Source organism: Arctopsyche grandis, chromosome 8 (genome assembly GCF_051622035.1).
Source record: "Arctopsyche grandis isolate Sample6627 chromosome 8, ASM5162203v2, whole genome shotgun sequence".
Lineage (NCBI taxonomy): Eukaryota > Metazoa > Arthropoda > Insecta > Trichoptera > Hydropsychidae > Arctopsyche > Arctopsyche grandis.
Genome location: NC_135362.1, coordinates 1,974,024 through 2,001,285, shown reverse-complemented (window position 1 = coordinate 2,001,285; position 27,262 = coordinate 1,974,024). Strand labels below are relative to the sequence as shown.

Sequence of the window (27,262 nt, the reverse complement as noted above, 5' to 3'; positions counted from 1 at the left end):
ACCACTACATGATTATTTATTGTTTAAACATAGAGCCGATCAGACGGACATCGACATATTTAATGTTCCGTTTAAAATCTAAATTATTATTTTTCCTTAATGATTTGCGAACCTTAGTTTAGAAACTCTGCATACGTAAAAGTTTGGATAGCTAAAAAACTATTTGGAAAAAAAAATTCTGCCTGGTTTGCGGCCTTAGTTGACAAACCCTGCTTGCGTAATTTTTCAAGGCACAAAAGTATCAAATATATTTATTCTCATTTATGAAATTATCATGTAGACATGACCGACAATTTCAATACAGTAATTATTTTCGAAAACGCATTTAAAACTTTATGAAAAAATTGATATTGCGCTGAATAGTCATCTGCGAATCGTAAACGGTGTAATAATTTAATTATGGGAAAAGCCGAAAAAAATTATTCGAGTTCCGCGAACGACTTATTTTATATTTGTGAACGAACAGTCTGAGAAAGAGATGGCCACATACGTAATGCCTGGAGTGCTGCGTCAGTAAACGAGATATCGGTGAACGGGCAGTCTGAGAAAGAGATGGCCGTATACGTAATGCCTGGAGCACGTCCTCGGTTAACGGAAATTCTGTGAACAAGTTGTCAGGTAACCAAAATAAACGTGTGGCGAGCGACATTTGTGTTTTTCTGGAACACAAGTAAGTTTTTTGATTTTTTGTATTTTTGTGACAAAATGGTTCAATCTCAAGATCCTTAATTGAACTAATAGTAATCAATACTTACATGATGTTATTATCGATTATAATAAGCCAATTACGCGTATCATTGATGGTATTTCATCCAAATGGTCACAAAGTTGCAAAACGTGTTTGGGGTCGAAAGTAACAAATAACTCGGGGTCGAAAGTAACTGTTACTTTCAACCCCGTCTCTCTTTCGGTCCATTATAAAATAGCTCGGAAAAAAAATCCGTAAAAAAAATATATTTTTGACTATTAAAATTCGCTAGACAATTAATTATAAGTATTTTAAAGCAATGAAATATCACAATCAATAGGAAAAACATCTGACTATTGATTCCAATACTCACTTTGAGCACAACAATACTATATTATACAAATATGATACGAATCGTTTCATTGAAATTAAGATATTTTTTAGATAAACTAATGTATCTTCGATATATTATATTCGATATACATCGGTCCATTTTGTAACCAATACCTAAACATGTAAAACATTCATATGTACATATGTGTATTGTATGTACATCAGTGGCGGACGGTGGGTGTTAATACCGGGTGTGCTGTGTATGCCGTAGGGCATAGGGTATAAAATTAGCAATTAAAAAAAAATACTCGTTTTGCATTACAAAAATGTTTAATTTATTAGTTATTTATACATAAGTTCAATGCGACGTTTCTGAGACATAAACTTTTCAATCACGTCTGCATAGAATGTGTCTTTCTGTTTTAATTCCACCAATAACTTTTTTTCTATTGAAATTAAGCTAAGGCCACATAATCTATCTTGACCTTGCGTACCTCTATAGCAAGTTTTTATTCTTTTCAGCGCCGAAAAAGAACGTTCTGCTGAAGCTGTACTGCTTGGTATCGTTAATATTAATTCTCCCAGCTTAAACACCTCTTTAAAACCAGATTTGAGGTTATTTTTTGTCATGAATTGTATTAATTCATGAACAGGTTTCTCTGAAAATTCAGAGCTGGAATATAGCACAATGAGTTCGTTTTTCAATCGAATATAATCAAACAGTGATCCATAAAAATCTTTTAATTTATTAATTAAAACATTTGGAAAATTTTCTTTATATTCGTCATATTTATCATTACAAAGAAGGTGGAAATATTCTAATTTGGAAAGTGAAGAATATCTACATTCGACTTGTGCGATTATGCTATCAACTATTTTGAAATATAATTGACGAAATGAAGTTTTATCTTCTACTTCTGAATAATTTTTTAATCTTTGTGGCCTACGATCATGATCATCATTTTTTTCATTTAAATAATTATTCCATAACATTTCAAAATTATTATCCCTTTCGTATTTCAGTTGCTGCAAAACATCATTAATTTTTTTACAACAATATAAAACGTCCGAAGATTTAGATTGAAGAATGTTATACAAAACATCAGTTATTCCAAACAGTTTTGAAAAAATTTGAAGAAGTTTAATTGTTTGAAAATCCTCTAAAAAGCCTAAAAACCCTCGTGCTTTTATAACAGTATCTGTGTCCCATAATTCACAATTTTCTATAACATGTCGAAAAAAATCTGTAAATTGACTTCTGTATTGTTGTACTGTGCTACTTAAACGAGATGTAAAATTCCACCTTGTGGGTGCTACAGAGGGAAGTCTTTTTGTCACAAATTCCTGTAAAGCGAATACTCTTTTGGAAGATTTTGAAAAGTATGTAGACAATCCATTTAAAGTTTGAAAAAATGATTTACTTTCTTTAATATCAGAAAGACCTTGCTGCAATACTAAATTCAATACATGAGCATAACAGTGTGTAAAAAGAGCAAAAGGATAAGCATTGAGGACTTTGGATTGCAAACCATTTACGTGTCCACTCATTACACTTGCTCCATCATAAGTCTGTCCAACCAATTTGTCTTGAATTTTAAATTCTTCAACTATGTTCACCACGTGACGGAATAGACCATTAGATGTTTTATCAGCACTAACGTCTGTAAAACTAATAAACCGTTCATGTACATTGCCTTTACATACAAAACGTAAAACTGTTGAGAGCTGTGATTTTGTCATTATATCTGAAGTTTCATCGAGAATAATAGCAACAAAACTTGCTGACTCTACTTCATTTTTTATATGAACTTTAATAACATGAGCGATTGCTTCGATTATGTCATTTTGTATACTTGGAGAAGTACCACGAAAGGTAGTAGCAGTATTTAAATGAGTATCTAAAACAGAATCATATTCTCGAAGAGCATTTAGATATGCAATGTAATTGCCTTTGTTTACGGAATTACATGACTCGTCGTGACCTCGCAGGGACAGTTCTTGTTTTCCTAGATAGATTATTGCGTTAATAATTCGTTTTAAAACATCTCTACTTCATTTACTTGTTCATTATGTCGACTTATTTCGGCTTTACGTTGACTGTCAATTAATACGTCGATTCGTTGTTTGCCAAACATTTGTATGGAAAGAAATGATTGAACGTGTGCCTGCGATCCTTCGTGTTTCTTCAGTGCTGCTGTCAAATGGTTGAGATCAGCAAATCCTTCTTTGTTCCACACATTAATATCTTTGGAGAACAATAAACATGGCCAGCAGAAAAGTTTGGATCGAATTTCACAGCCTGTAATCCATTCGAATTTTTTATAATTTGAAACGCAAAAATGTCTAGTGTAAACTTTTGTTTTTTCTTTATGCAAACTGGATAAATTTGGAAGAGACGGACACGGTTTCCCATATTTAATTATTTTTAATTTTATCTCAAAACTTCTATTTGAAAACGGAATAGTTAAAATGTCTTGAACACTGTTAGCCATTATTAGTTATTAGAGGTATGACTGAGATATGACCATAAAAATACGAATGTGCGAAAAAGTACGAGACCACGTGTCGCATCGCATTCGGTCAATTGCCGAGTGGTGCGGTGCGGTGCGGTGCGGTGCGGTGCGGTGCGCGGTGCTCTGAAGTCGTAGCACACCGTACGTCTTAATATCGCGAACAAACCTATACAAGCGAATATCCGCCTGCACACTCCAACCAAACCCACCAATTTGCTGCACGGCATAGGTATTCTCTCGTCGCGGCGCACAAACTACATCTAACATCACACAACACGCTGCAGACTGCACACCACACCATACACCATACATTTAGCGCACGCGGTAAATACACCATACACATCAATGCCTGTTTATACAACAACACATTATTTTGTATTAAAATACTACTTTATGTGGTCTTTGGTTTTCACGGGTGTGCGCCGCACACCTAGCACACACCCAATATACGCCACTGATGTACATATGTATATAAATAGTACAATGTACATTCTACTAATACGGTCAAATATACACGAGTGGAAATATTATATAACGAGCAGATTTATCTTATTATCAAGGACCGACGGCACTTTGCACCGTTCATTGTTCATTGTTCGCCGTGCATTTTTCATTTTTATGGTGAACCGTTTTTTCTGCTCTATAGCTTTGTAGTTTCCCCCGTTTCCTGGAAAATAGACCCAAAACGCCCTGTTTCCTAGAAAAAGCACGCTTCCGGTCCTACCTCTACTTATTATATTTATATTTTAATGGATTATCTCGAGCAGTGAAGTACGTTAGCCATCACTTCGTTAAAAGTTACCCTTCTTTTGTTCAAAAATCTTTTATATTGCCCAATTTGTTGTTTTTTTTTTTATTTTTACTTGATCTTTGTTTGATATGAACTTGCATAATTGTTGCTTGCTTACCCAGTAACTAAAAAGTCGAAGTTTTGGTCGTCCGTTATTCGTCATAAATTTATAATATTTGCGGTGAAAAAATCGAACAAAATTGTGAAGTGTTTAAATTTGTCTCCGAAAACTATGACGGAAATTCTCTAAGCAAGACGAGTAAGCATTGTCATTTGTCATTTTCGTATAAAAATTAATTTGAATAACATTTTTATTTTTAAATAATGTAATAGTATCGTATTAAAAATGTGACAGTTAATGTGACAGGTTCATTAAATAGATTAAATATTTTGTATTAGTATTTCACAACTGTTATTCGCATCAATACTTTTACGAAAAGGACTACGGAGTTTGATATTTGAAGTCATCGATGGAATATTTTCAAGGCTGGGTGATGACGATGACGATGTGATGTTAGAACAAGTAGGAAAGCTTTTCATCCGAAGCCAAAAAAACGGACTAGTGGTTAGCATATAATGCTTTGAACAAAGGCACGGGTTCATATTTGACCATATATTGATATGTATTTACTTTGTACAATGTTTCTGGCCAGGGAGGCGCTTTGGGGTAACCTGTTAGGCCTTCCTGGTATAAATAAAAAAAATAATATGTATTCAGTATACGCATGTATATTCAAATTAATAACTTAGCTCTTGTTCCTGTTTCGGTATTACTTACATATATTGGTAATTTTTTTTTCAATAAAATTCTTATTTTTGTTTATAAATTTTGATTGTTTTTCAAAACCACATGAAATGTCAACGGGCAAAACACTAGTAGAAATTTCAAGTCAAAGGAACATACATACAATTATATAGATAGTTAGCGGAATGATTAAGAAATGGATGTGGCTATTTGTGCATACAGTATCGACGAATTATTGGCTATTTGTACATACATTACATAGTACATAAGAAGATTATAAGATTTAGGATTTAAGATTAATAAATTATAAATTAGAAATTTAAAGTCGATTAAGAAACTTTTCCTTCGGCCGTTGCACATAATCTAAAACCGCAACATTTGACAGCGAAAGTGACAGTTTTGTTGACATTTTAAAAGTCAACAAAACGGTTCAAAAACCGTATTCAAGACTAGATTCAATTCAATCTCACTTATTTAATGCTTCTTTGCACTGCTGCCATAATATCACAGTGAAATTTTGGACAAATTACTGACCATTTGTACATATGTAGGTACATATGTAACTTTATCTTGACTTGATATTTTGGGAGTTTATATACTTAGGATTAAATTTAGAAATAAAATATTACAATAATAAATCAAGTATATTTGTTTTATAAAAGACAGTTTACAAAAATCAAAAATAAATAAAAATCCAATTTTTGGTGATTTAGACTAAAGTTGTAAAAAATAATGTCAGTTGTTAATTGTTCAAATTGCCAATAGACGAACACACAACGAATATTAAATTAATAAAAAGCAAAGGACAAATTAAATCTTATCAAAGTACAAATTTATTAGTAAAAAATGGCAATATTACCTTTTTATTTTAATTTTCGATTAAATGTTGTTTGCTTGGTTTTTGTTTTGGAACTACCCTTGCTTTTGATTTTATTCTTAAATTTAAAATTTATATTGGGTTTATTGATGGTCTCATATAAAACGCATTTGTATTATTTAAGTTCTTGTGAATTTTCCATTGCCGTGTCTCGATCGATTTCTATCTGTGATTGATTTTGTGCGCTGGTTTTTAAGGTATGTTGAGTTTGGTTGAAGATTGATAAGCCATTTCGGAAATTATTGTCTATCATTTTTAACTCTTCCATATAATTTAAGAATGATGGCGTACCGTGATGTGAGATAATGTCGGCTAAATTTTTAATGGCATTGAATGTCATATTAAACTTTCCATTGTCCTTTAAAGGTTTCTGATTTTCACCATCACTACTGAGAAATTCTTCATCTGAATTCGAATCAATTCGACTTCAATATCTTGATTTTTGTATCTTTGATGAAAACATTCCTCAGGAAATGCGTCGACTTTTCGTTCCTCCCGCACGAATAAAATATGGCGACAATTAACAATGTATGATTTCCAAAAACTGCACGTGCAGTTTTTTGGAGATGTATAGTATTTTTTACTGCCACCATCTTTGAAATTTTCCCAGACTTCGCCATTTTCCATTATCGACATGTCTAATCTAAAAATTCAATAGAATTGAATTTTTGAATTGAATTATTGAATTTTTAATAAATTATCTAGATAAATATGTGTCCGATATCTGCCAATTATGTATCGAATTGAAAAATAAATTAAGGTTTGAAAAATCAGTTAGATCGTGATAGATTTTTCTTATCGTATTTACCAATAAATTGATATAAAACGCGAAGGACGCGGATTCAAAATATTATGGACTTGGAGACTCAAAGGTAAGCACGTAAATATGTAGAAGTAAATTTAGATTTTACACATTATATAACAAAACATTGATAAAAATTATGCTATGAATTATACTACGTAATATTAAAACACAAATACGACACGCGTTTTCCCACATGCAACTTATAATTTTCAGTTTTTCCCTTCCTTATTTCGTTTTAGTAAATTAGTAATTTTGCTTGCCAATTCCCAATTTTGAAAATGACCGACAACGATCATCAAAAACAAATGCAATATGGATTCTCCCACATGCAATCGATGCAAAATTTTTATACGCAAGGAATGTTTTCCGACATCGATTTGATTATTTTGGAGAAAAGGTGAGAATTTTCAACGCATTAATTATTTTATTATATAATACGCGGGATATTCCTACTAACGAAGTGGCTTAGATTAAATTATAATGCAATTTTAGATATCACACTCACAAGTCAATCTTGTACAGTGCAAGCCCTTACTTTAGGGCAAAACTTGATCAAAATATGGATATACGAGATTTGGAGATTTGCGTTGATGGAATAAGAAAAGAATCTGTGGAAAAGGTTTTCGAATTTCTGTATAAGGGCACTTTGGGTGAGGATAAACGATTTTCTCAATTGACGAATTTTTTAATTATTCCTGCGGTTCAATTTTATGAGCGAATTTTTTCAGAAATGACAATAGAACAGGTGGCAAATATTTTAAAGTTGGCCGAAATTTTGGAGCTTGACGAACTTAAGAAGAATTGTTATTCGTTTTTAGAGACAGTATGTCGGGACAACAATCAAGTCTCGCAAAAAACAGAAGATATTGACAAATATTTATTATATAACTTTTCAAAAGTAAGTTTGGACCATATATTATTTTATTAAGAAAATATTTATTTCCGTAAAAGTATTTGTTTTTGTAAAATCAACTTTTATTTTTTTAAGATAACAAGCCACGAAAAATACTTAAACTTGTCTGTTGAGAATGTGAAGCAATTGCTTTTATCCGATGATTTGCAAGAATCATCAGAAACTAAGGTGTTCAAAGGACTATACAAGTGGATTAAATACGATTGGAACAATAGGAAGAAAGATCTGTATTCTCTGATGAAATATATTCGATTACCCCTTTGTGATGTTCCGGTTGGGTTTTTATTTTTGCCTGCATCTTAATATGAGTTGACTGATGTTTTAATATTCGTATATCATTTGCTTTTAAAGTTTTTACTGGAAGAAGTGAGGTCACTGTGTTGCGAATCCGATTCGGAATCTCCATTTTCAATTGTGTTGGATGCCTTACGGTGGCACCAAATGGCCGAAAAGAGATCTTCTTTGAGGTTGATGAATGCCAAATGCCGAAATATGCATAAACAAGTTTTGATTTTAGGGGGATATTATTCCGAAGTAAATGTATTTTCCATTCCATTGTTCACTTTTTCATTTATTAATTAACATCTTTACAAAATGCTAAATACTCTGTTTCAGATATCGGGTATAATAGATATGTACAACCCAATTACTAATTCATGGAGTGAATTATTTCACACTACTCTTAAAATCATTAATTTTTCGGCAGTAATATTTAAAAAAAATGTATTTATTTTTGGCGGAACGGATGCAAATGGAAATATCACTAATGAGGTATGCAATAATATCAATTTTCTACTTCATAACACTTTATCTACATACATGGTATTATTATCTAATCGTAAAAATAAAAATGCAACTTCGAGATTTTGACTGATACTCAGAATCAATCACTGATTCGTTTTTATTGTTTTTAAATTGCATTGTTAGAGATAATTTGAACACCGTTAATTAAAATTTTTGTTAGTCAATCATGTACATAATTGTTTACCGTAATAAAGTAATTATTTTTCGAAATTTTAAGTCAAACAAGTTTTACCTCTTCGTATAAGTAGGTCTACTATTTTATTTTAATCTCCTAAACCGCTCAATTTACTTTAATTGAAACTTTTGTACACACAGACCAATAGGCATGACAAATTTATTTTTTTACAGGTTCACTCGTTTAATATTCATACAAGAACACTAAATAAATTAGCAGCAATGAATTGTAAAAGATCGGAATCAACAGCAGCTGTAGTTGGTGACCGAATCTTCGTGATTGGCGGATTCGGTGCTTCAAACTTCGTAGAAGAGTGAGTGAATTTTGCTATAAATTTTAGTGCTATTTTAAAATTTTAGTAATGATCATTCTCGCTTTGTTTTCAGATACGATTACGTTAAAAACAGCTGGAAAAAAGTTGCCCCCATGAATGATAGTAGATATAATCACACCTCAGTAGTCTATAAAGAAGACATTTATGTATTTGGTGGGTATAATGGTAGCAGTCGTCTAAATTCTGTTAAAACATTCAGCCCGAAAACAAATAAATGGAAGACTTTGAGACCGATGAAAAGGGCGATAAGTTTATTATCTGTAAGTTTAAACTTTTATTCCAACAAAATAAGAAAAAGCTTTTTTCGCGTTGAAATAAAATCAAACAATACTAAAGGCGCAGAGTCAGAGTCATGGAGTCGTGGCTATTTCGCTGGAGTTGGAATCGTTAAAAAATCAAGTGACTCCAACTTTGGTTTCACTTTTACATTGCATTTATTTTTTTGCGTAATAATTTTACATAATACATATGTGAGATTTAGTTTGCTAGCCTAAAATAATGCATGTATGAATAGTTAATTTGGCATGCATGAGTTGACGAATGGCACAGTTGTCATCTTGTACTTTTTAAAATTTTTTTCAAAAATATCAGCTCCTGTTGTTTGATCTTTAAGTGATTCCAATGACAAAAGCTCTTCAATAATTTCAAATTTAGAGTTACATCGGCGTATGAAAATTAATTACTCTGCGGTATCTTTTCGATCATTACTTTCGTCGAGAGCTATCGAGTACCATGTGATTGGTTCTAATATTGATGATAATTGCTCATTAAAGTTCTAGTTTGGCCCCAATTTGAATTGTATCTTATGTCAGAAACGATAAAACATTTAACAAATCGACAAATTTTTTTACGATCAGAAAAAAGAAAACTTTTTTTGAATTTTGCTCGCGGGTAGCACCAAAATACTCAGCGGGCCGCAGTTTGCCCGGGCCGCAGTTTACCCAATGCGTAATATGTATTAATCTACTATATAAAACACTAAAGTTTGTGTATGTATGTACATATGTACCTATGTATTTTTCGTCAATTTAATTAATAATCGACAGTATATTGTTCTGACGTCATCATAAGAGACTTACTACATATATATGTTTGTTCGTAACAGTCAATTTAATAAAAAAAAAAACAAATAAGTATTTAAATAAATATATATAAAATAAAACTATTCAAATAAATTTAATAAAATGTTTACTATTAGATTAGTCTTGTTTAAGCGGTTTAAAAAAGCTTATTAAAAGTATGTACTTAAATGATTAATAAAAATCAGCTTACTCTACATATGTACAATGTATGTACATATGTTAAGTTCTTATGTCTGTTAATTTTGTTTTATTGCAATTTTTAGGCGGTCGTATTCGATGACTACATCTATTGCATAGGTGGACATGATGGCTCTTCTCATCTTAGTAATGTGGAACGATATGATCCTCGAAGTGACACCTGGACTTCAATGAGCAATTCACTTGTAAACAATGCTAATTTTCAAACAGTATGTTACAACGGAAAGATAATTTGTTTCGGTTGGTTTCCACTTACATACATATCTTTATCAATTGTTTCCTGAAATCGATTGTTTAATTTGACTCCGTCTTTTTCAGGGGGTTCAAATTCGAAAGCAGTACAGGAGTACGACCCAGCAAACGACCAGTGGAAAATAATCAACGAAATGCCAAAACAACGACATTATTATAATGCCCTGATTATTTAATTTGTTTCTCTTTCATTTGTATGGTATTGCGTTTTTCTTTTACATTAGACCCCGTAACAAAAACATCTAATATATAATTTGGAAAGAGACTTTGTATATATGTATTTATGCATGTATCCTTGGTTCGTTCGTTCGTTCAACCGTATGATTCGATTTTTTGAAAAATCAACAAATGATTCGATTTTTTTTTTCAATTCATAGGCGCCGATTTGATTTTTTACGATTCAATGGATTCAAAGTCCCCGCGGGGGCGCAAGGGGTGTATCCTCATGGGGCCCCGCCAGGGAAGCCACAGGGAGCGCAGCCTCATGGGGTGCAGCGCATGCAAAGGCTCAGGGGGACGCCGAGGGCGAAGCCCTAGAAGGCAAAGGCTCAGGGAGCACCGTGGGCGAAGCCCGAGAAGGAAAAAAAATAAAAAAAACATTTTTTTAATAAAATGTGTACTATTAGATTAGTCATGTATAAGCGGTTTATATTACAAATACCGTGCGAAGCCGGGAAATACAGCTATTTTACCTATAAAACAGCTTTCATTCCCCCTGAACAAACTGTAATACATACATACATATACTGAATTTATCGAAATTACAAGATAGTCTAATAAATTGATTTTTTTTTATATATATAAGAATTTTATTTTGTTAATACATATATAATCTACTATATAAAACACTAATGTTTGTGTCTGTGCATGGTTGTAAAAATGTACATATGTACAAGTCTAATTCCATAGATGTTAATTGTTAATTTGGGCTCTTCATCTCTCTAAATACAGCGATTTATGTAATAAAAAAACTGCAATGTTTGTAATTAATTGTCTATGAAGGCGCATTGGGCTTCCTGAAATATGTATATGTACATATGTACATATATGATCTGTTAGGCTTCCTGGTATATGTATATGTACGTATGTAAAAAATAAAAATAAAATAAATCAAACATTATACTATTGTTGCGTACGGGTGGGTGGAGGATCCAAGTAAAAGGCCAACAGTCGTTTCACAGCATTTATTGATGATTAAGGAGATACACGCAGTGTCACTGCCAGAATGAATTATATCGCCTACGTACCGCCTTATAAAGGGTAGATCTCTCAGGACGCCTAATCTGTTTACCTGTTGTATAGTTACGTATTTCCAAGACATTGGGTCTTCCCGTACCGATTCTGAGAAATAACTAATAACGGTCATTGTTTAGCCTAAATGCACTTAGAGTCCAGATATAATCTTTGTAAGTAAGTGCATGCATTTAGTTAACCGATAACAGATATCCGTTGGTCTAAGTGCAATTCGCTCAATCCGCGGCGTACGTAACACTATTATTATTCAAATAAAATAAACTAAACATTATACTATTATTATTAAAATAAAATAAATTAAACTGTATACTATTATTATTAATATTAATAATATAAATTAAACATTATACTATAATTATTTATTTTATTAGGGTTTCAATTTTTAATGCAATTTTATATATCACACCCACAAACCTATCTGTTACATTTCAAGTAATTTTTTTTTTTTTTTTTAATTTTTATACGCAAGGAATGTTTTCTAATATCGATTTGGTTATTTTGCAGAAAAGGTGAAAACTTTCAACGCATTAATTATATTTATTATATAATACGCGGGATATACCTACTAACGAAGCGGCTTAAATTAGTTGGTAATGCAATTTTAGATATCACACTTACAAGTCAATCTTGTACAGTGCAAGCCTTTACTTTAGTACAATACTTGATCAAAATATGGATATACGAGATTTGGAGATTTGCGTCGATGGAATTAGAAAATAATCTGTGGACAAGGTTTTCGAATTTCTGTATACTGGCACTTTGGGTGAGAATAAACGAATTTCTCAATTGACGAATTTTGTAATTGTTCCTGCTGTTCAATTTTATGAGTGAATTCTTTACAGAATTGAGGATAGGAGTTGGCCGAAATTTTGCAACTCGACGAACTTAAAGAAGAATTGTTATTCGTTTTTAGAGACTATGTAGGGACAACAATCAAGTCTCTCGAAACACAGAAGATATTGATAAATATTTATTAGATAAGTTTTCAGCAGTAAGTCTGAATCATATTTTTTTTTCAAGAAAATATTTATTTCTCACTAAAATGTAGAAGCAGGTAAAGAATGCAAATATTCTTAGAAACAATATAGACGCTAGTCCTTTACTGTAATTATCCTATTTATACATTTTCTAGCATCTCGTATCCTTTAAGTACACTATTGTAAAATAAAACCTTCAAAAATTTGCCAATGAATATTAAAAATAAAGCTCCAAAGTAGCCGCTTAACAAAGTCACTATACTGGCTTTCCGAGCTGGCAGCCGAATATCCGAAAGCCACTATAGTGGCTCTCAGAGTTCAAGACGTTAAAGTGGCACCAAATGTCCGAAAAAAGATCTTCTTTGAGCTTAATGAATGCCGAATGCCGAAATATACATAAAAAGTTTTGATTTTAAGGGTCGTGATCCTAATGTAAATGTATTTTCCATTCCATTGTTCACTTTTTCAATTATTTATTAATACAAAATGTTAAATATTTTTTAATAGAATTTAATAGAAGTGTATATCTCAATGACAAATTCATGGAGCAAATCAATTAAAACTACTATGAATATCACGGAATTTTCGGCCTTAATATTTAAATAAAGAGTAATTATGTTTGGCGGAATTAATTTAAATGGAAATAGCACTAATGAGGTATGCAATAACTTTAATTATCTATTTCATAACACTTTATCTACATACAAAATATTAATATATCATCATCATCATCTACAACAATATTCATCATCATCTACAACCATTCATCTTCATCTACAACAATTCATCATCATCTACAACCATTCGAAAGTCTTTCAAACACGCTTCTGCTCGTATCTATTTTACGTATATAACTCTCGTCCATCTCACCCCACACTTTTTCCTAATTTCGTCAAATTATCTTCCCTGTGGTCTCCATTGTGCCCTTTTGCATTCTTTCGGGTACCATTCTAGCACTTTTTTGTCCACCTTTCGTCCATTCTTTAAGCCACGTGGCCCACTTATTGCCATTTCAATCTCTTCACTATATCGTTAAACTTTATGTTAGTCATTTATGTAAATGCTAACTGTTATGAAGTTATTATTTTTCAAAATTGTAAATCAACCAGTAGTAGTGCCTCTTCATATAAGTTGGTATATTATTTCATTTTAATATTCTAAGCCGCTCAATGGATTTGAATTGAAACTTTTGTACACAGACACAGACACAATAGACATGACAAATTTAGGCGATCGTAGTTGAGACTACATCTATTGCATAGGTGGCTATGATGGTTCTTCTTTTCTTGGTAATGTTGAAAGATATCATCCTGGAAGTGACACCTGGACTTCAATGAGCGATTCGCTTGTAAAATGTATTGTCTTTAAAGCAATATGTTACAATGGAAATATAATTTGTTTTGGTTGGTCTACACGTTAATCTTACATATGTACATTCATATATTTATCAATTATTTCCAGAAATCGGCTGTTTAATTTGACTCCGTCTTTTTCAGGGGGATTTAGTAATTCGAGAGCAGTACAAAATTACGACCCAGCAAATGACCAGTGGAAAATAATCGGCGAAATGCCAATACGATGATTTCAATATGATACAATTATTGCATAACTAAATTTTTAATTTGTTTCTCTTTTTATTTGTATGGTATTGTGTATTTTAACTTTCAACCCCTATAAAAATATCATGCAAAAAGATTAATTGTTTACATTTCTTTCCAACTTTAACTCGCATATACATACATAAAACGAGTTTCAATTTCTTTAAAAATTTGAAAAAAAAAATTCAGTAGAACGAATGTATATATTTATGTATTATAGCTGCGAGATTAGGACGACAGCGATTTAATAAAAGATGATCTCATTGAAATCTGAGTCAATGCACGTATCCAAATAGAATTTGAAAAACTGGACAACAATTCTGGTGAACACAATTAGAACTTTATCCAGAGCTGGCGAAAGGAGAATTGCACTTTTACCATTTGCCACCACCTACCTCTGTGAAATCAGTTTTTCATCACTTTTGTACATTTTATAAGAATTTGACTATTTATAAGAAAAAAAAACCACGACGTAACAGGCCCTTAAATATTATATGTATGTATTTATAAAATATGTACACGATTGTCATCTTGGATAGCTCTGTGTCAATTTGTCGGTAAGCTTATTTTTTCCCGGAGCTATGTAATACATTTTTCAATTTGCTCTTCTCAGATTAACACGATGGAGAAAAATATGAATGCATTATTTAATAATTAATTTTGCAATGCGATCTTTAATAAAAAATACGCAGAAAATGTAGACGGGGATACAAAAATAATGGCGTCAAAGCCACAATATAATACATACATATATTATATAATTATAATAATAAGTCTTAACATAAAATTATAATAAATAGAAAAAACAAATTATTACACTATCTTGTAAATTTGATAAATTAAATATTATTATATTAAATTTATTTATTACAAGTATGTATGTATGTATGTATATAAATATTAAATTATTAACTAAGATGAGTACGAGTGAAGAGTGAATACATGTATGTACATATCGAGACAATTTATATCTTTGTCTTTTTTTCATGTTTAGGTCAAATTGAGGAAAGATATGATATTTAACAAATCCGCTACACCAATGCATAATTTTTATTAGTATCATATATGTACTTACATTAGAACACACGATTGTGTATTCATAAATAAAACATTGTAAAAAAGCTTAATTAAAAGTATGTAATTAAATGATTAATAAAAATTAGCTTACTCTTCATATGTACAATGTATAATATGTATATGCAGCATCTTGTATTGGTATTCGAAATCAACCCAAAGTTTAGAAGTGGGGAAAAAATTGTAATAAATTTAATTTTACATTTTTAATTTTTTAACATCGGAGTCGGAATCAAAGTCGTGCTTTTTTATAACGACTCCACAGTCCAGAATAAAACACTTTATAAGCAATAATTACGTCTTTAATTACATTCCTATTATTACTTCGTCTGTGTACGTTTTGTCAAAAATATTCAATCGGGGAATGTCTTGTTGTGACTCCCATTTACCTGTCACACAAAAGCCCGATTGGCTAAGTTGATGCAGTACCCTTTGCACGAGCCGGTAGAAGTTCTTATGTCTGTTGATTTTGTTTTATTGCAATTTTTAGGCGGTCGTAGTTGATGACTACATCTATTGCATAGGTGGATATGATGGCTCTTCTCATCTTAGTAATGTGGAACGATATGATCCTCGAAGTGACACCTGGACTTCAATGAGAGATTCACTTGTAAAAAATTATTGTTTTCAAGCAGTATGTTATAAAGGAAAGATAATTTGTTTTGGTTGGTTTCCACTTACATACATATTTTTATCAATTGTTTCCTGAAATCGGTTGTTTAATTTGACTCCGTCTTTTCAGGGGGATATGATTCGGAAGCAGTACAGGAGTACGACCCAGTAAACGACCAGTTTAAAATAATTGGCGAAATGTCAAATAAACGATGTAATTATAATGCCCTAATTATTTAATTTGTTTCTCTTTCAAAAAAATATTTACCTATAAATCCGGCTTTTATTTTCCCCTGAAAAAATGTAATACATACATATATTGAATTTACCGAAATTACAAGACAGTGTATTTTTTTATATACATATATTATAATCGTATTATGTTAAGACATATATAATATATTATATTGTGGCTTTGGCGTCATAATTTCCACATTTGCTATGATTTTGTATTAAACATCACAATGCAGAAATAATTATTCAAAGCTTTCATATTTTTAACGTCGCACACAGGGACCCAATAAAAAAATGCATTTGGCAACAATATTTATTGAAATCGATACTTATTTTTTTAGCTAATTAAGTGCATTCTACATAATTCACACCACCAATCGCAACTTGTCCATTTCTGTGACTCAATTGGACTGCAATTTGAATGTAATATAAAATACATCAATTTTCATTTTTGTACTACTTTTTAGTGCTTGTAGTAATTATAATCTTTTCAACGTGGCTATGGGTTAGTTTATCATTTTTTTTTTATGTTAAAGCAATTTTATTCTGTTGAATAAATTTTACTGAATTATTTAAAATAGACAAGTTGAAAAAGTATTATAATTTTAGTTCATGATTTTTATTTGTAAAGTTTTACATACTTTATAGCAAGGAATATCATGTCTGTGATTTAAAGAAAAGTCATTTGTTGATTGATTTATGTTGTCCAATGCATTTACAACCTTTGAACAATACGCGGCACCTTCTGGGTCCGGTGACTAGTCATAACCCATGCGATGATATTTCATCGGGCACAACACTAGTTAAATACATATATAAATAAGCTTTTTATTAATTTCCTTATAAAAAGTTCAATAAAATAATTCATTCCAAGGAATCGGAAATTTGGCCCGTGTGTTAATCTGAGAGGAGCAAATTGAAAAATGTATTAGCTCCGGGAAAACATTAGCTTACCGACAAATTGACACAAAGAAATCCAAGATGACAATCGTGTATTTATTAAAATGTAATAATTAAAGGGCGGCTACAATGTGGTTTCATTTTTCTTCAAAATGGTCAATTTATTGTTTAAAAGAGGTGAAGGACAAGTTTGTCTTAGCTAATAAAATGTGACATATGTATATTATTAATGGCTGGAAATCAAAGATTCAGTCGGTAAAGATTTTGTTTACCAAGGCTAATAATATTTCAGAATGTTTTAGGACCCGAAGCTAAAATAGACAAATAAAAACGTTCCTTAAAATATTTTGGAATATAAAATTTTTAGCAGGAAACGCATTCCAAAATGATATCATTGATTTTTTATTTTTTAAATTACACTATTTCTTTAACTATGCGTGCATTTAGAAATAATATATGTCTACGTAGTATGTACATACATATGTATCCAGTTGAGTGGTAAATTCCGAAAATTCTGACAGTTGAATCGTATTATATATTTTCTTATCAAAAATATCAATATATTTAGCAGACCTAATTTTTTTAATTTGTTTATCTTTTTATTTTTGTCATATTGTCTATTTTACTTTAGGCCTCTATAAAAAGTCATGGAATGGAATGAAAGATGAATTATTTACATTTCTTTTCCAGCATTAACTCTCATATAAAACAGTTTTCATTCCCCCTAAACAAAATGTAATATAGTGAATTTTACGAATTTACAAGCTACATATATTTATAAATTATTTTTGTATATACATATTATAATTATGTTATCTTAAAGGCTTTAGCGCCATTATTTTTGTATTCTCGGCTACATCTGCTAGGATTTTATATTAAACATAACAATGAAGAATTAATTAATCAAAGCTTTTATATTTTTTTACGTCGTGTTAATACGAGAAAAGCAAATTGAAATATGTATTAGCTCCGGGCTAAAATGAGTTTACTGACAAATTAGCACAAATAAATCCAAGACGACAATCGTGTATTTATTAATAATAATTTTAATCGAAACGTAAATTTATTGAGGAGTTTTATTTTATTTAATAACATTTTATCCACCCTTTAACCTGTGCATATAAAGATTTAAAATAAAAATAGTTTTACGTAGTTTTACATGAATGTTCATTTTTGTTTTTCTTTCATTTTTATATACACATTTAATTAGAAACCTTTCACGAAAAAAACTAACATGAAGAGGCACATTTGTGGACGAACGAAAATTTTATTGTTAAACTTGCCTATTTGGTTGAAATTTTTGGAAAATTGAGCGGTTTAAATAATTCAATGCAGGGATTACAAATACATCCACTTGTTTAAAAAGACAAAGTAAAAGCTTTCATTAAAAAGTTGATGTTATGGAAATCAAATTTAAATAAGAATGAGTTGGATATGTTTTCACTTTCCAAATATTTCTGGGCCACAGCCAATATTGAAGCGAGTAAAAATCTTTTTACTGAGCACTTGGATGGTTAAGTGCTGCATTTTTCCAATTATTTCAAAGACCTTGATTTCTCAAAGTTTTTGTGTATACAGAATCCATTTAACTACAATGAAGAAGATGAATTCGAACTGACAACCATCAAAAAAAAAATTGATAGAATTATCATGCGATAGCTCACTAAAACAAAAGTTTCAAAATGAAACCATAATTAAATTTTGGATGAATCTTAGTGGAGAGTATGAATCTTTGTATTGCAAAGCAATGCAAGTGCTTCTACCATCTGTAACCAGTGCCGGTTTTAGGAGAGGGCTGGGTCAGGCGTCGCCCGAGGGCACCAAGAAAGTTAGGGCGCCGCTCGATGCGTCAAAGGCGCTTTAAATTTTAAAATTAGAGCGCCAAAAGCCATACAAAATTTTAGATTAGAGCGCCAAAGGTGAAATTTTTTTCTAAGGGTGTTTAGAAAAAATTGCCCGAGGGCGCCATTGGGTGTAAGGCCGGCACTGTTTGTAACGTCTTATTTATGCGAAACGGGCTTTTCGGCACTAGCTGCAATGAAAACCAAATATCGAACCAGGTTAATAGTCGAAAAGGAGTTACGAGTGGCACTCTCCATATTGCCCCCAAGATTTGATAAACTTTGTGCCAATAAACAACATGTGTTAGATGTAGTTTAATTAGTAATTTAATATAAAAATAAATATACGTGTTCGTATAAATGTATGTTATAGCAAAACCTTTTTATTATTCTGTCTATTGTAGTGTTCAGTATTATTTTTTAAATAAAGGTTTATTATTTAAAACGTGTCTATATTATTATATCTATGAAAAAATAAAAGGTAGGGGGGCGCGGAAAAAAATTTTTTTTAGGGAGGCGTAGTAGCATAAAGTTTGGAAACTGCTGCCTTAAAGTATAGAGAAAATTAGAGATTACTTCAGGGCCGGCTCAGGGTTACAGCAGATATGGCACGTGCTTTTTCTTTCTTTGAAGTTATAAAACATTTTATATTAAACTTAATTTTATCTTTATTATCATATGCCATTACCAATTACCAATTGAGATATCAATAGAAATAGATAATTTGGGTTTGGAAAATTACTTAAATGTACAAAAGTCTACTTACAATATAATATAATATAATATGATACTGTAAAAGTTTAAAATTCAATATAAAATTAAATGAAATATAGTTTATAAATTTAATTTTATGATTTTTATATAATACTAGTTGAACCCGGCATGCGTTGCAATGCGATCACAATAACGCGAGCAATTCCCGTTCCCGTTCCACAGACATTCAATTTTATATATATGTAGGTATAGATATATTTGTTGACTTGGGCCATCCGCTGTGTATTTGTGGTAAAGCCCTGAATGGTTAGTACATTCAAGTGCGAGGTAGGCGTGGCGCGATTATTGTCACACTCGAAGGCGGGATAGCTGTATTTTCGCGTCAGTAAAATCGTAATTACGAATATTATTATTAAGACGTTTTTTCCTGTTTTTTTCACAGTAATCTTTCCAGACATGCATAGAACAGATCCTGAAAGTTCCATCGTAATCGGTTCAGTGGTTTAGGAGCCTATTCGAGACACACACACACAGACATTCATTTTTATATATATGTATATAGATATTTCACGATAGCATGTTCCTTTTGCAAATTATAATTTTATTCATTTTTTATTATATCCGTATACGCCTGTTTTCTAGACTTATCCAAGGCCTTCGATCGAGTGAATCATGATCTACTTTGGTCTAAACTTTTAAAAAGTGGAGCTCCAAGTCAAATCGTGAGGTTTTTAGCATCCTGGCACCGGAATCAGTTCAGCCATGTACGCTGGGGGAATTCATACTCTGATTCCGCTTCTTTGAAATGCGGGGTTAGACAGGGTGGGTCAATGTCTCCTGGCTTATTCAACCTTTACATGGATGAACTTTCACATCGCCTTCGACAGACTGGAGTTGGTTGCCACATAGGAGGAATATGCAGTAAACACATCAGCTATGCGGATGACATGGTGATCTTGGCGCCTTCTCCGTCAGCTCTGAATCGCCTCCTGGAAGTTTGCTTGAGTTATGCTGCAGAACATAATATGCGGTATAATACGAGTAAATCCATGATATTGATTTTCCGATACGGTCGAGGTCCTCGTTTCGTCCCCAACATTATTTTAGATGGACGTAATCTTGAAACTGTTAGGGAAGTCAAGTACCTGGGACACTTGCTGACGGAGGATCTATCTGATGACCGTGACATCGAAAGACAAAGAAGAGCCGTTTGTGTAAGGGCAAATATGCTGGCTAGACGATTTTTCCACTCCAGTGTAGAGGTTAAGAGACAATTATTTATGTCCTTTTGTACTAGCCTCTATACTGGTGAATTATGGACCAGATACAAGCGGGAGACGATGAGGAAGATAAAAGTACAATACAACAACTGTTGCCGTGCTCTTTTCGGGCTACCTAGGAGCTGCAGTGCGTCGCAAATGTTTGTGGAAGGGCATATGCCTCACTTTGAAGCCATTCTCAGGATGAGAGCGGCCTCTCTACGTCTTCGTATATTTTTATCGCCTAATTGTCTTCTTGCTGCTGCATCTTCTCATTTGCATTCTTCATTGTTTGTTCGATGGATGGAACTGCTACACCGACCGCCTTGAATAGACATTAAATTATTATTACTATTATTTATTATCAGTAATATTAATATATTTACTTATGTATTTATTTATTTATTTTTTGTTTACTATTTTTCAATACTTATTTTTATTATCTATATATTATTTAGATGGGCGTTGGGGATTGCACTATTCTCCTCATCGTCTGGAATAAAAGCGATTATTATTAATAATCTGCCTAGGGGCGCGATATACTCTCAGGCCGGGCCTGACACCAATATTGCGTATTTCATCTTTGTTTTTTTTTGTTTTCCATGTGCTTTATTTTCAGCCATTTTTTTCTATATTGTAACGTTACATAGAGAGACGCCCCGTAGACCGGTGACGTCATGGTGACGCCGACCAATGGTGGAGTCGGGCGTTGCGGCCAAAGGCTGCACCCGACTCCTTGACCAATGACTATACTTGTTTACGTGTCATAACGTGTATGCGCTGAGCGCTGAATATTTATAAGTATGGTGCGCTCTCGAACGGTGGCATTCGGATCCTGACCTCCACCGGACGAGCAGCAATAAAGACCTGGAACCTGCCTGCGTGTTTTCTTGTACCTCGACCTGACTCCACTTACCTTTGAATACTCTTCAATATTTATTATTTTTTCAACGGAATAAAAGCTATTTGTGGCCATCTCCCTAAATGCATAAAATAAATAAATTATCATCTTATCAAAATCTCCATTATTATGATTAATTTGCACACCAACACAAGATGGTAATAAATGAAACAACATAGAATTTATTCACTTTCCATTTATTAATTCAGGATTCTTGTACAACTGAGACACTAATTGAGATACTCATTCAATTTTTATTTTTATATATTTGTTTCTTTTTTTAGTAATTTTTCATCATTTTATATTCGATAAATATATTATACATATATTATATTATATAGTCAAAATAATATTCTATATTTTTGTTATATTTAAATATGTATTATACTTTTTTCTTTGTATATAGATAAATATTCTTAATACTATATATGTATTATATTATAATAATAGATACAGCTGTGCATATATGTATATATATATATAATATGTAGATATAATTTATACGATGAATAATTGAATATAGACATAAACGAAATATACATATTAAAACAACAATTTATAGTGTGTTATAAGTTAATTCTCACTGATTGTAAGTTTTTGATTTAAAATGTTGTGCCGTGCACAAATCTGGCGTCAATCCCGCGAGCAAATTTTCAAAACACATTGCGAAAACGTAATTAAAATTGAATTTTGCCCTCGCCATCGACGCCAAACTATATACCGAACGTTGTCGACTTGAATAAAATTTGATATGTATCAAAAATAAAACAAAGTATAGCATATTTGTATTATTCAATAAATAGTGGCGTTTGGACGACTGTACGATCAATCGGTCTAATGATTATGATGAGTTCAAATGGACGACAGTTTAATTAGAACATGGAAACGAAGTCAAAGTTATATAATTTAAGGCAAACGAGCCGCGTAATTATTACAATAATAATTGGTAAATCACAAACATGCTTCTAACGACTAAAACAGCCTACCGAACTAACAAACAATTAAAATATCATATTTAATTTATTTTGTACAAAAATATATGTAGATGTTTACACAACGACGAATATGAATTTATAATTGATATCTTATTGCTGAGAAAACATTATATATATGTATGCATGTACATAGCATATTTGACTATATAAATATGTATAATTTATACATACATACACACATATGTACATACATATATACAATGTTTCAAATAAGCAATATATATATTCATAAATATAGTATTGAATCATATTTTCTTGATCATTTTCAAACAATTATGTTAGTGAAATAAAACATCAATCATAATTTAAGTCGGCTAATACTTTTATTTTATATTAAATACCAATTGCAATATTTTGCTTATTTGACACAACCTGTGTGTATCATGATTGAAATTATAGCCTATCTAATACATTTTAAATCAAAATACTGCTCGCTTTTGAACTGATACAATTTTTAGGTTATAATTATCGTCGAACCGTTGATAAAACTGATTGTCTTGTATGTCAATAAATAATTTATTTAAATTAATCGTTTGCAAAAATGTAAATTGAAACATATATTTCATAGATATAACATTAGGCCTGCTCCTAGACCTATCATGGTGAGTCAGACTCAATCTAACAGCTGATTGTTCATAGATAATGAAATCACATTCGTATGAATCTGACTTACCACATGTTTCAGCCAGGATCAGGCTTTGTTTCAGACAAGAAGACGACCTCCCGTAAAAAATAATCCATCAAAAATGAAAATAAAATAAAATAAATTCCGAATTTCAAATATTTTAATAATAAAATAATACAACTTTATTTGACACAAAATAAAATCAGTATATAAAAAAAGAAACAAATTAACAATTACTATGCATGAATTATATCCAGTTTTTGTGGATCAAAAGGCAATTTTAATTTAAAAAATTAAATCAACCATCATATACGTTAATACGTTTCTTAAAGATTTTTCAGTGTAATAATATTAAGCCAAATCTTAGCATGACGAAAGTTCTATCTTTTTTCTTTCTAATTCCATTTCATTTATACAACGTCTAAGAATTTTTTACGTTGTATGTATATATCATCTGTACGTACATATGTTTATACTGTATATACAAATTTTAATACATACAATGTACATATAAATATTCATATATAACTAACTTAACAAAAAAAAAAAGTCACATATACAATAATAAAAATACGGTGCGCAGGTAAAATATATTTTACACAAAGTCGTAAATTATAAAAATAATAAATATATATACATATACATACATAAATATATCCATAGCTGCTAAATTTCAAGCATCAAACTTTATATTTTTTAATATAACATTCATAATGTCGAAAATCATATCAAATACTCTCGTTATAAATATTGCTCTCATTTATGCATATTATTATTCTAGTGCTTTTGATTATATTTCATAAGTAGATTTATATATTTTCGTCAACACATCACATTGCCTGTGCAAATTACAGACCTTTTCGGTTCGCAATGATGGGATATGGTAAAAAAATCATACATTTTATAACGCAACCCATGAAATAGTCCAAGATTACTATATTATTTCGGTAGCAATTCTTTACACAGCATGGACAGACCCGATCCTAGAATTGTCAGTTTAGTAAATTGGACTCAATTGTACATTGTGATTGACAAAATGACACTGACATATATAATAATTCTAACACACACTCATATAAATACATCACTATAATCAGATGGGGGTTTGAGTCCATTTTACATGTTTTCATCTAGGATCGGGCCTGATATAAAATCTCACCAAATTACGATTGTCCAATTTTGACAGATTTGAATATTACTCCATAGATTGCGTATCGAAATGAAGAATAAGTAAAATCAATTTTTCATCGCGTCAGATGACAGCTTAAGCAGGCCTACTCTTAGTCTTACACTTTTGGTAAATCAGACTCAATCCTTAGACCGCTGTCAAAATCAACTTAAATTCAAACAAACTCGTGTAATTGCATGACTATAATCAAGTCCGATTTACCACACGTTTTAATCTAAGATTGGGCCTGATTTAAACTCACTCGCATTATGATTTTGACGAATTTTAATATTACGTTACCTTCATCGCTATAGGTTGCGCTTTAAAATGAACGGCCACAATCTACCGAAGCTTGTTTATACACAATAGTATATAGGGGAGTGAATCTATTTAAATTGAGGTCGCGTGCATAGTGAAGCGACGCAACACTATTTCGCCCCACTAGACACACATAATGATACAAAATTCATATATATGTACATTTGTGCTCGTGATTGGTATATTTTCAGATGTATTTGACAGATTAGTATTGCAGGTTCGACAGTATTAGGGGTATATAATATGTATGTTGTATGTATGTATTACCAAGCGAAAGGAGAGACTATCGTATCACATGAAACAGAAACACAAATAATGTACATATCATCGAGGCGAATATTTGGGATTGTCGGGTCCGTAGGTGAAGCTGCGCAGCTCGTACGACAGCTCGTTGGTGACGGCCGAGGGTAGACCGGGCGCACTGTTCACCGGGAATGTCTGCCTGTTTTGATTGAGATCTCTTTTGAACTTGGTGAGGTCGTCGACGGGGCAATGGGCCGACAGCTCATAGCACCCGTTCGACCGATTCAGCTTCCTAGCTTCGATATTGCACTTTTCGTCGATGGTCCGTTTGCGAAACGTGCCCGTTTCCACTTTGGACTTACGGCCCTTGCTGACGAGCTCGCCTTTATCACAGTTGCTGTTCGAGTTGGCGACCAGAGCCGACGACAGGGAGTGAGCCGCTGCCGTGTCCAGGTCCGCCTTGCGCGACACTATTATCCTGATGTCCGTGTGCAGGTACACTTTGCCAGATTTCGACGACAGGAATCTGGAATCCAAGATGCTTCGATATTAGTATTCATACTTTGAAACATTTGCTCGATATGTTTAAACAGGCATTTTGTCGAAACAAAACGAAAATACATATTAAGAACATTTCTTTAAACTAGTCAGTGGAACGTCATCATCAAAAATTGCTTCAATTTCAAGAGTAATTGATAATCAGATCACGGCAAACTATTTTGTTGTTTTTTGAGCATATAATCAATTCCGAAGCATCAACTTGCGTTATTAATATACGCAAACAATACTTAGTACATATTTAGTATTTATATATTTAGTATTTAAATATGTACAAAATAGTACATATTTAGTATTTATATATTTAGTATTTAAATATTTATTACATATTTAGAAACAATTAAAATTTGAATATTAAGTTAGGGAAAGGTTTCTGTTTCTGTTTCTGTTCGTTTCTGTCAAATTGCATTTAGAGAAAGGCCACACTGGGTGACTAGCAGCCTGCAAATCACCCGGGCACCCTGCAAGTTGCAGGCAACTTGGTGGGTGACTTTGTTAATCATATGTATACAGTTATATAGAATTACTAAGCCATCTTTACAGGTCAAGGAATTCGACCCTTAAAGCCCCCAACATGAGGCCACCACCCCCCGACGAATACAGTCTAAGAGAACTTTTCGTCGGAGAACGATATGGTTGTTCATGAATATCGCACAAGAACAACCACACATCACTTATTTTTTTACATATATACCAGGAAGGCCTTACAGGTAAACCCCAATGCGCCTTCCTGGCCAATTACTAATTACAATTACAATGCAGCATTTTTTTTATATAAGTCACTGAATAACGAGACACTGAAGAACTCGCAAATCAATGAGACATCTATCAATTTGTACACAAACTTATTTATTGCACATTAATTAATCACAAATTATAGGTGACATATTGTATAGGAGGGATTTTAGCCAATTTTTTCCGGGAACCGTTTCAACAATGAAATCAGAGAAAATCGGCAAACTCTGATAGGAAACGATCAACCTGAAGTCACAAATCCAGGTCTAACCAACAGCATTCTCTGAAAAAAATTCATTTTCATTCGAGGCCCGGCCCTGTAATCGAACCCGGCGCGTCTCGACGCTAAGCAGAAGCTTAACGACCGAGCTATGCTGCTGGCTTATATACATAGAATTATAAAGCTTATATAGAATTATAAATCATGCCATACCGGGTAAGGGCGAAACCACACAACGGTGTGTGAAAAAAATGAGCCGTGCCATGCACATACATATTCATGGGACGCCCAACACGCCTCGCCCCAAAATAACCCTCTGGACCTTTTTCGGTTAAATTGTATGCTTGTATTTATCCTTGCTTGACAGTGATCGATAACGCTGTATTCCATATTTGAAGAAATGTTCAGCCTGAAAGTCACCTTCATATGTATACAGTTGTATACAGTTGAATAGAGCATGCCACACCAGGCAACTCACCGGTTACCCACACCATAAAGTCACCCAAACAGCGTGATGGGTTGCCGGC

General features: G+C 32.2%; 3 protein-coding genes across 6 annotated transcripts in view; 1 reads left to right on the top strand and 2 right to left on the bottom strand.

Moving 5' to 3' along the window:
* The window catches only part of LOC143915612 (uncharacterized), an 854,026-nt gene that overhangs the window by 553,784 nt on the left and 272,980 nt on the right, over window positions 1–27,262 (bottom strand). The window lies entirely within an intron of this gene.
* On the top strand, window positions 6,744–16,296 carry LOC143916164 (kelch-like protein 28). Of its 4 annotated transcripts, none has more exons than XM_077437102.1 (11): window positions 6,744–6,818; window positions 6,991–7,148; window positions 7,244–7,401; window positions 7,480–7,649; window positions 7,740–7,937; window positions 8,016–8,198; window positions 8,280–8,435; window positions 8,817–8,956; window positions 9,030–9,237; window positions 10,323–10,497; window positions 16,155–16,295. In XM_077437102.1, the coding sequence occupies exons 2-11, from the start codon at window positions 7,030–7,032 to the stop codon at window positions 16,262–16,264; spliced, it is 1,617 nt and encodes a 538-aa protein (XP_077293228.1). In that variant the 5' UTR covers window positions 6,744–6,818; window positions 6,991–7,029; the 3' UTR covers window positions 16,265–16,295. The 4 variants fall into 4 exon arrangements, 3 of the variants coding, with proteins under 3 accessions (XP_077293228.1, XP_077293230.1, XP_077293227.1); XR_013260949.1 differs by lacking the exon at window positions 10,323–10,497 and adding an exon at window positions 13,970–14,143 and having other exon boundaries at window positions 6,786–6,818; window positions 16,155–16,296; XM_077437104.1 differs by lacking the exon at window positions 10,323–10,497 and adding an exon at window positions 15,903–16,077 and having other exon boundaries at window positions 6,786–6,818; window positions 16,155–16,296.
* atos (atos homolog atossa) overlaps window positions 24,884–27,262 on the bottom strand; it is a 59,599-nt gene continuing 57,220 nt past the window's right edge. The window contains exon 8 of the mRNA XM_077436438.1: window positions 24,884–25,748. Within this exon, the coding sequence (XP_077292564.1) occupies window positions 25,304–25,748 (445 nt within the window). The 3' untranslated portion in view covers window positions 24,884–25,303. The remainder of the gene's footprint in view (window positions 25,749–27,262) is intronic.

Coding starts and splice junctions, on each gene's coding strand:
- LOC143916164 (XM_077437104.1), top strand. CDS start 7,030: ATGACCGACAACGATCATCAAAAACAAATGCAATATGGATTCTCCCAC. Junction 7,938..8,015: donor TACCCCTTTGTGATGTTCCG/GTTGGGTTTTTA, acceptor TTGCTTTTAAAG/TTTTTACTGGAAGAAGTGAG. Junction 9,238..15,902: donor GGGCGATAAGTTTATTATCT/GTAAGTTTAAAC, acceptor TGCAATTTTTAG/GCGGTCGTAGTTGATGACTA.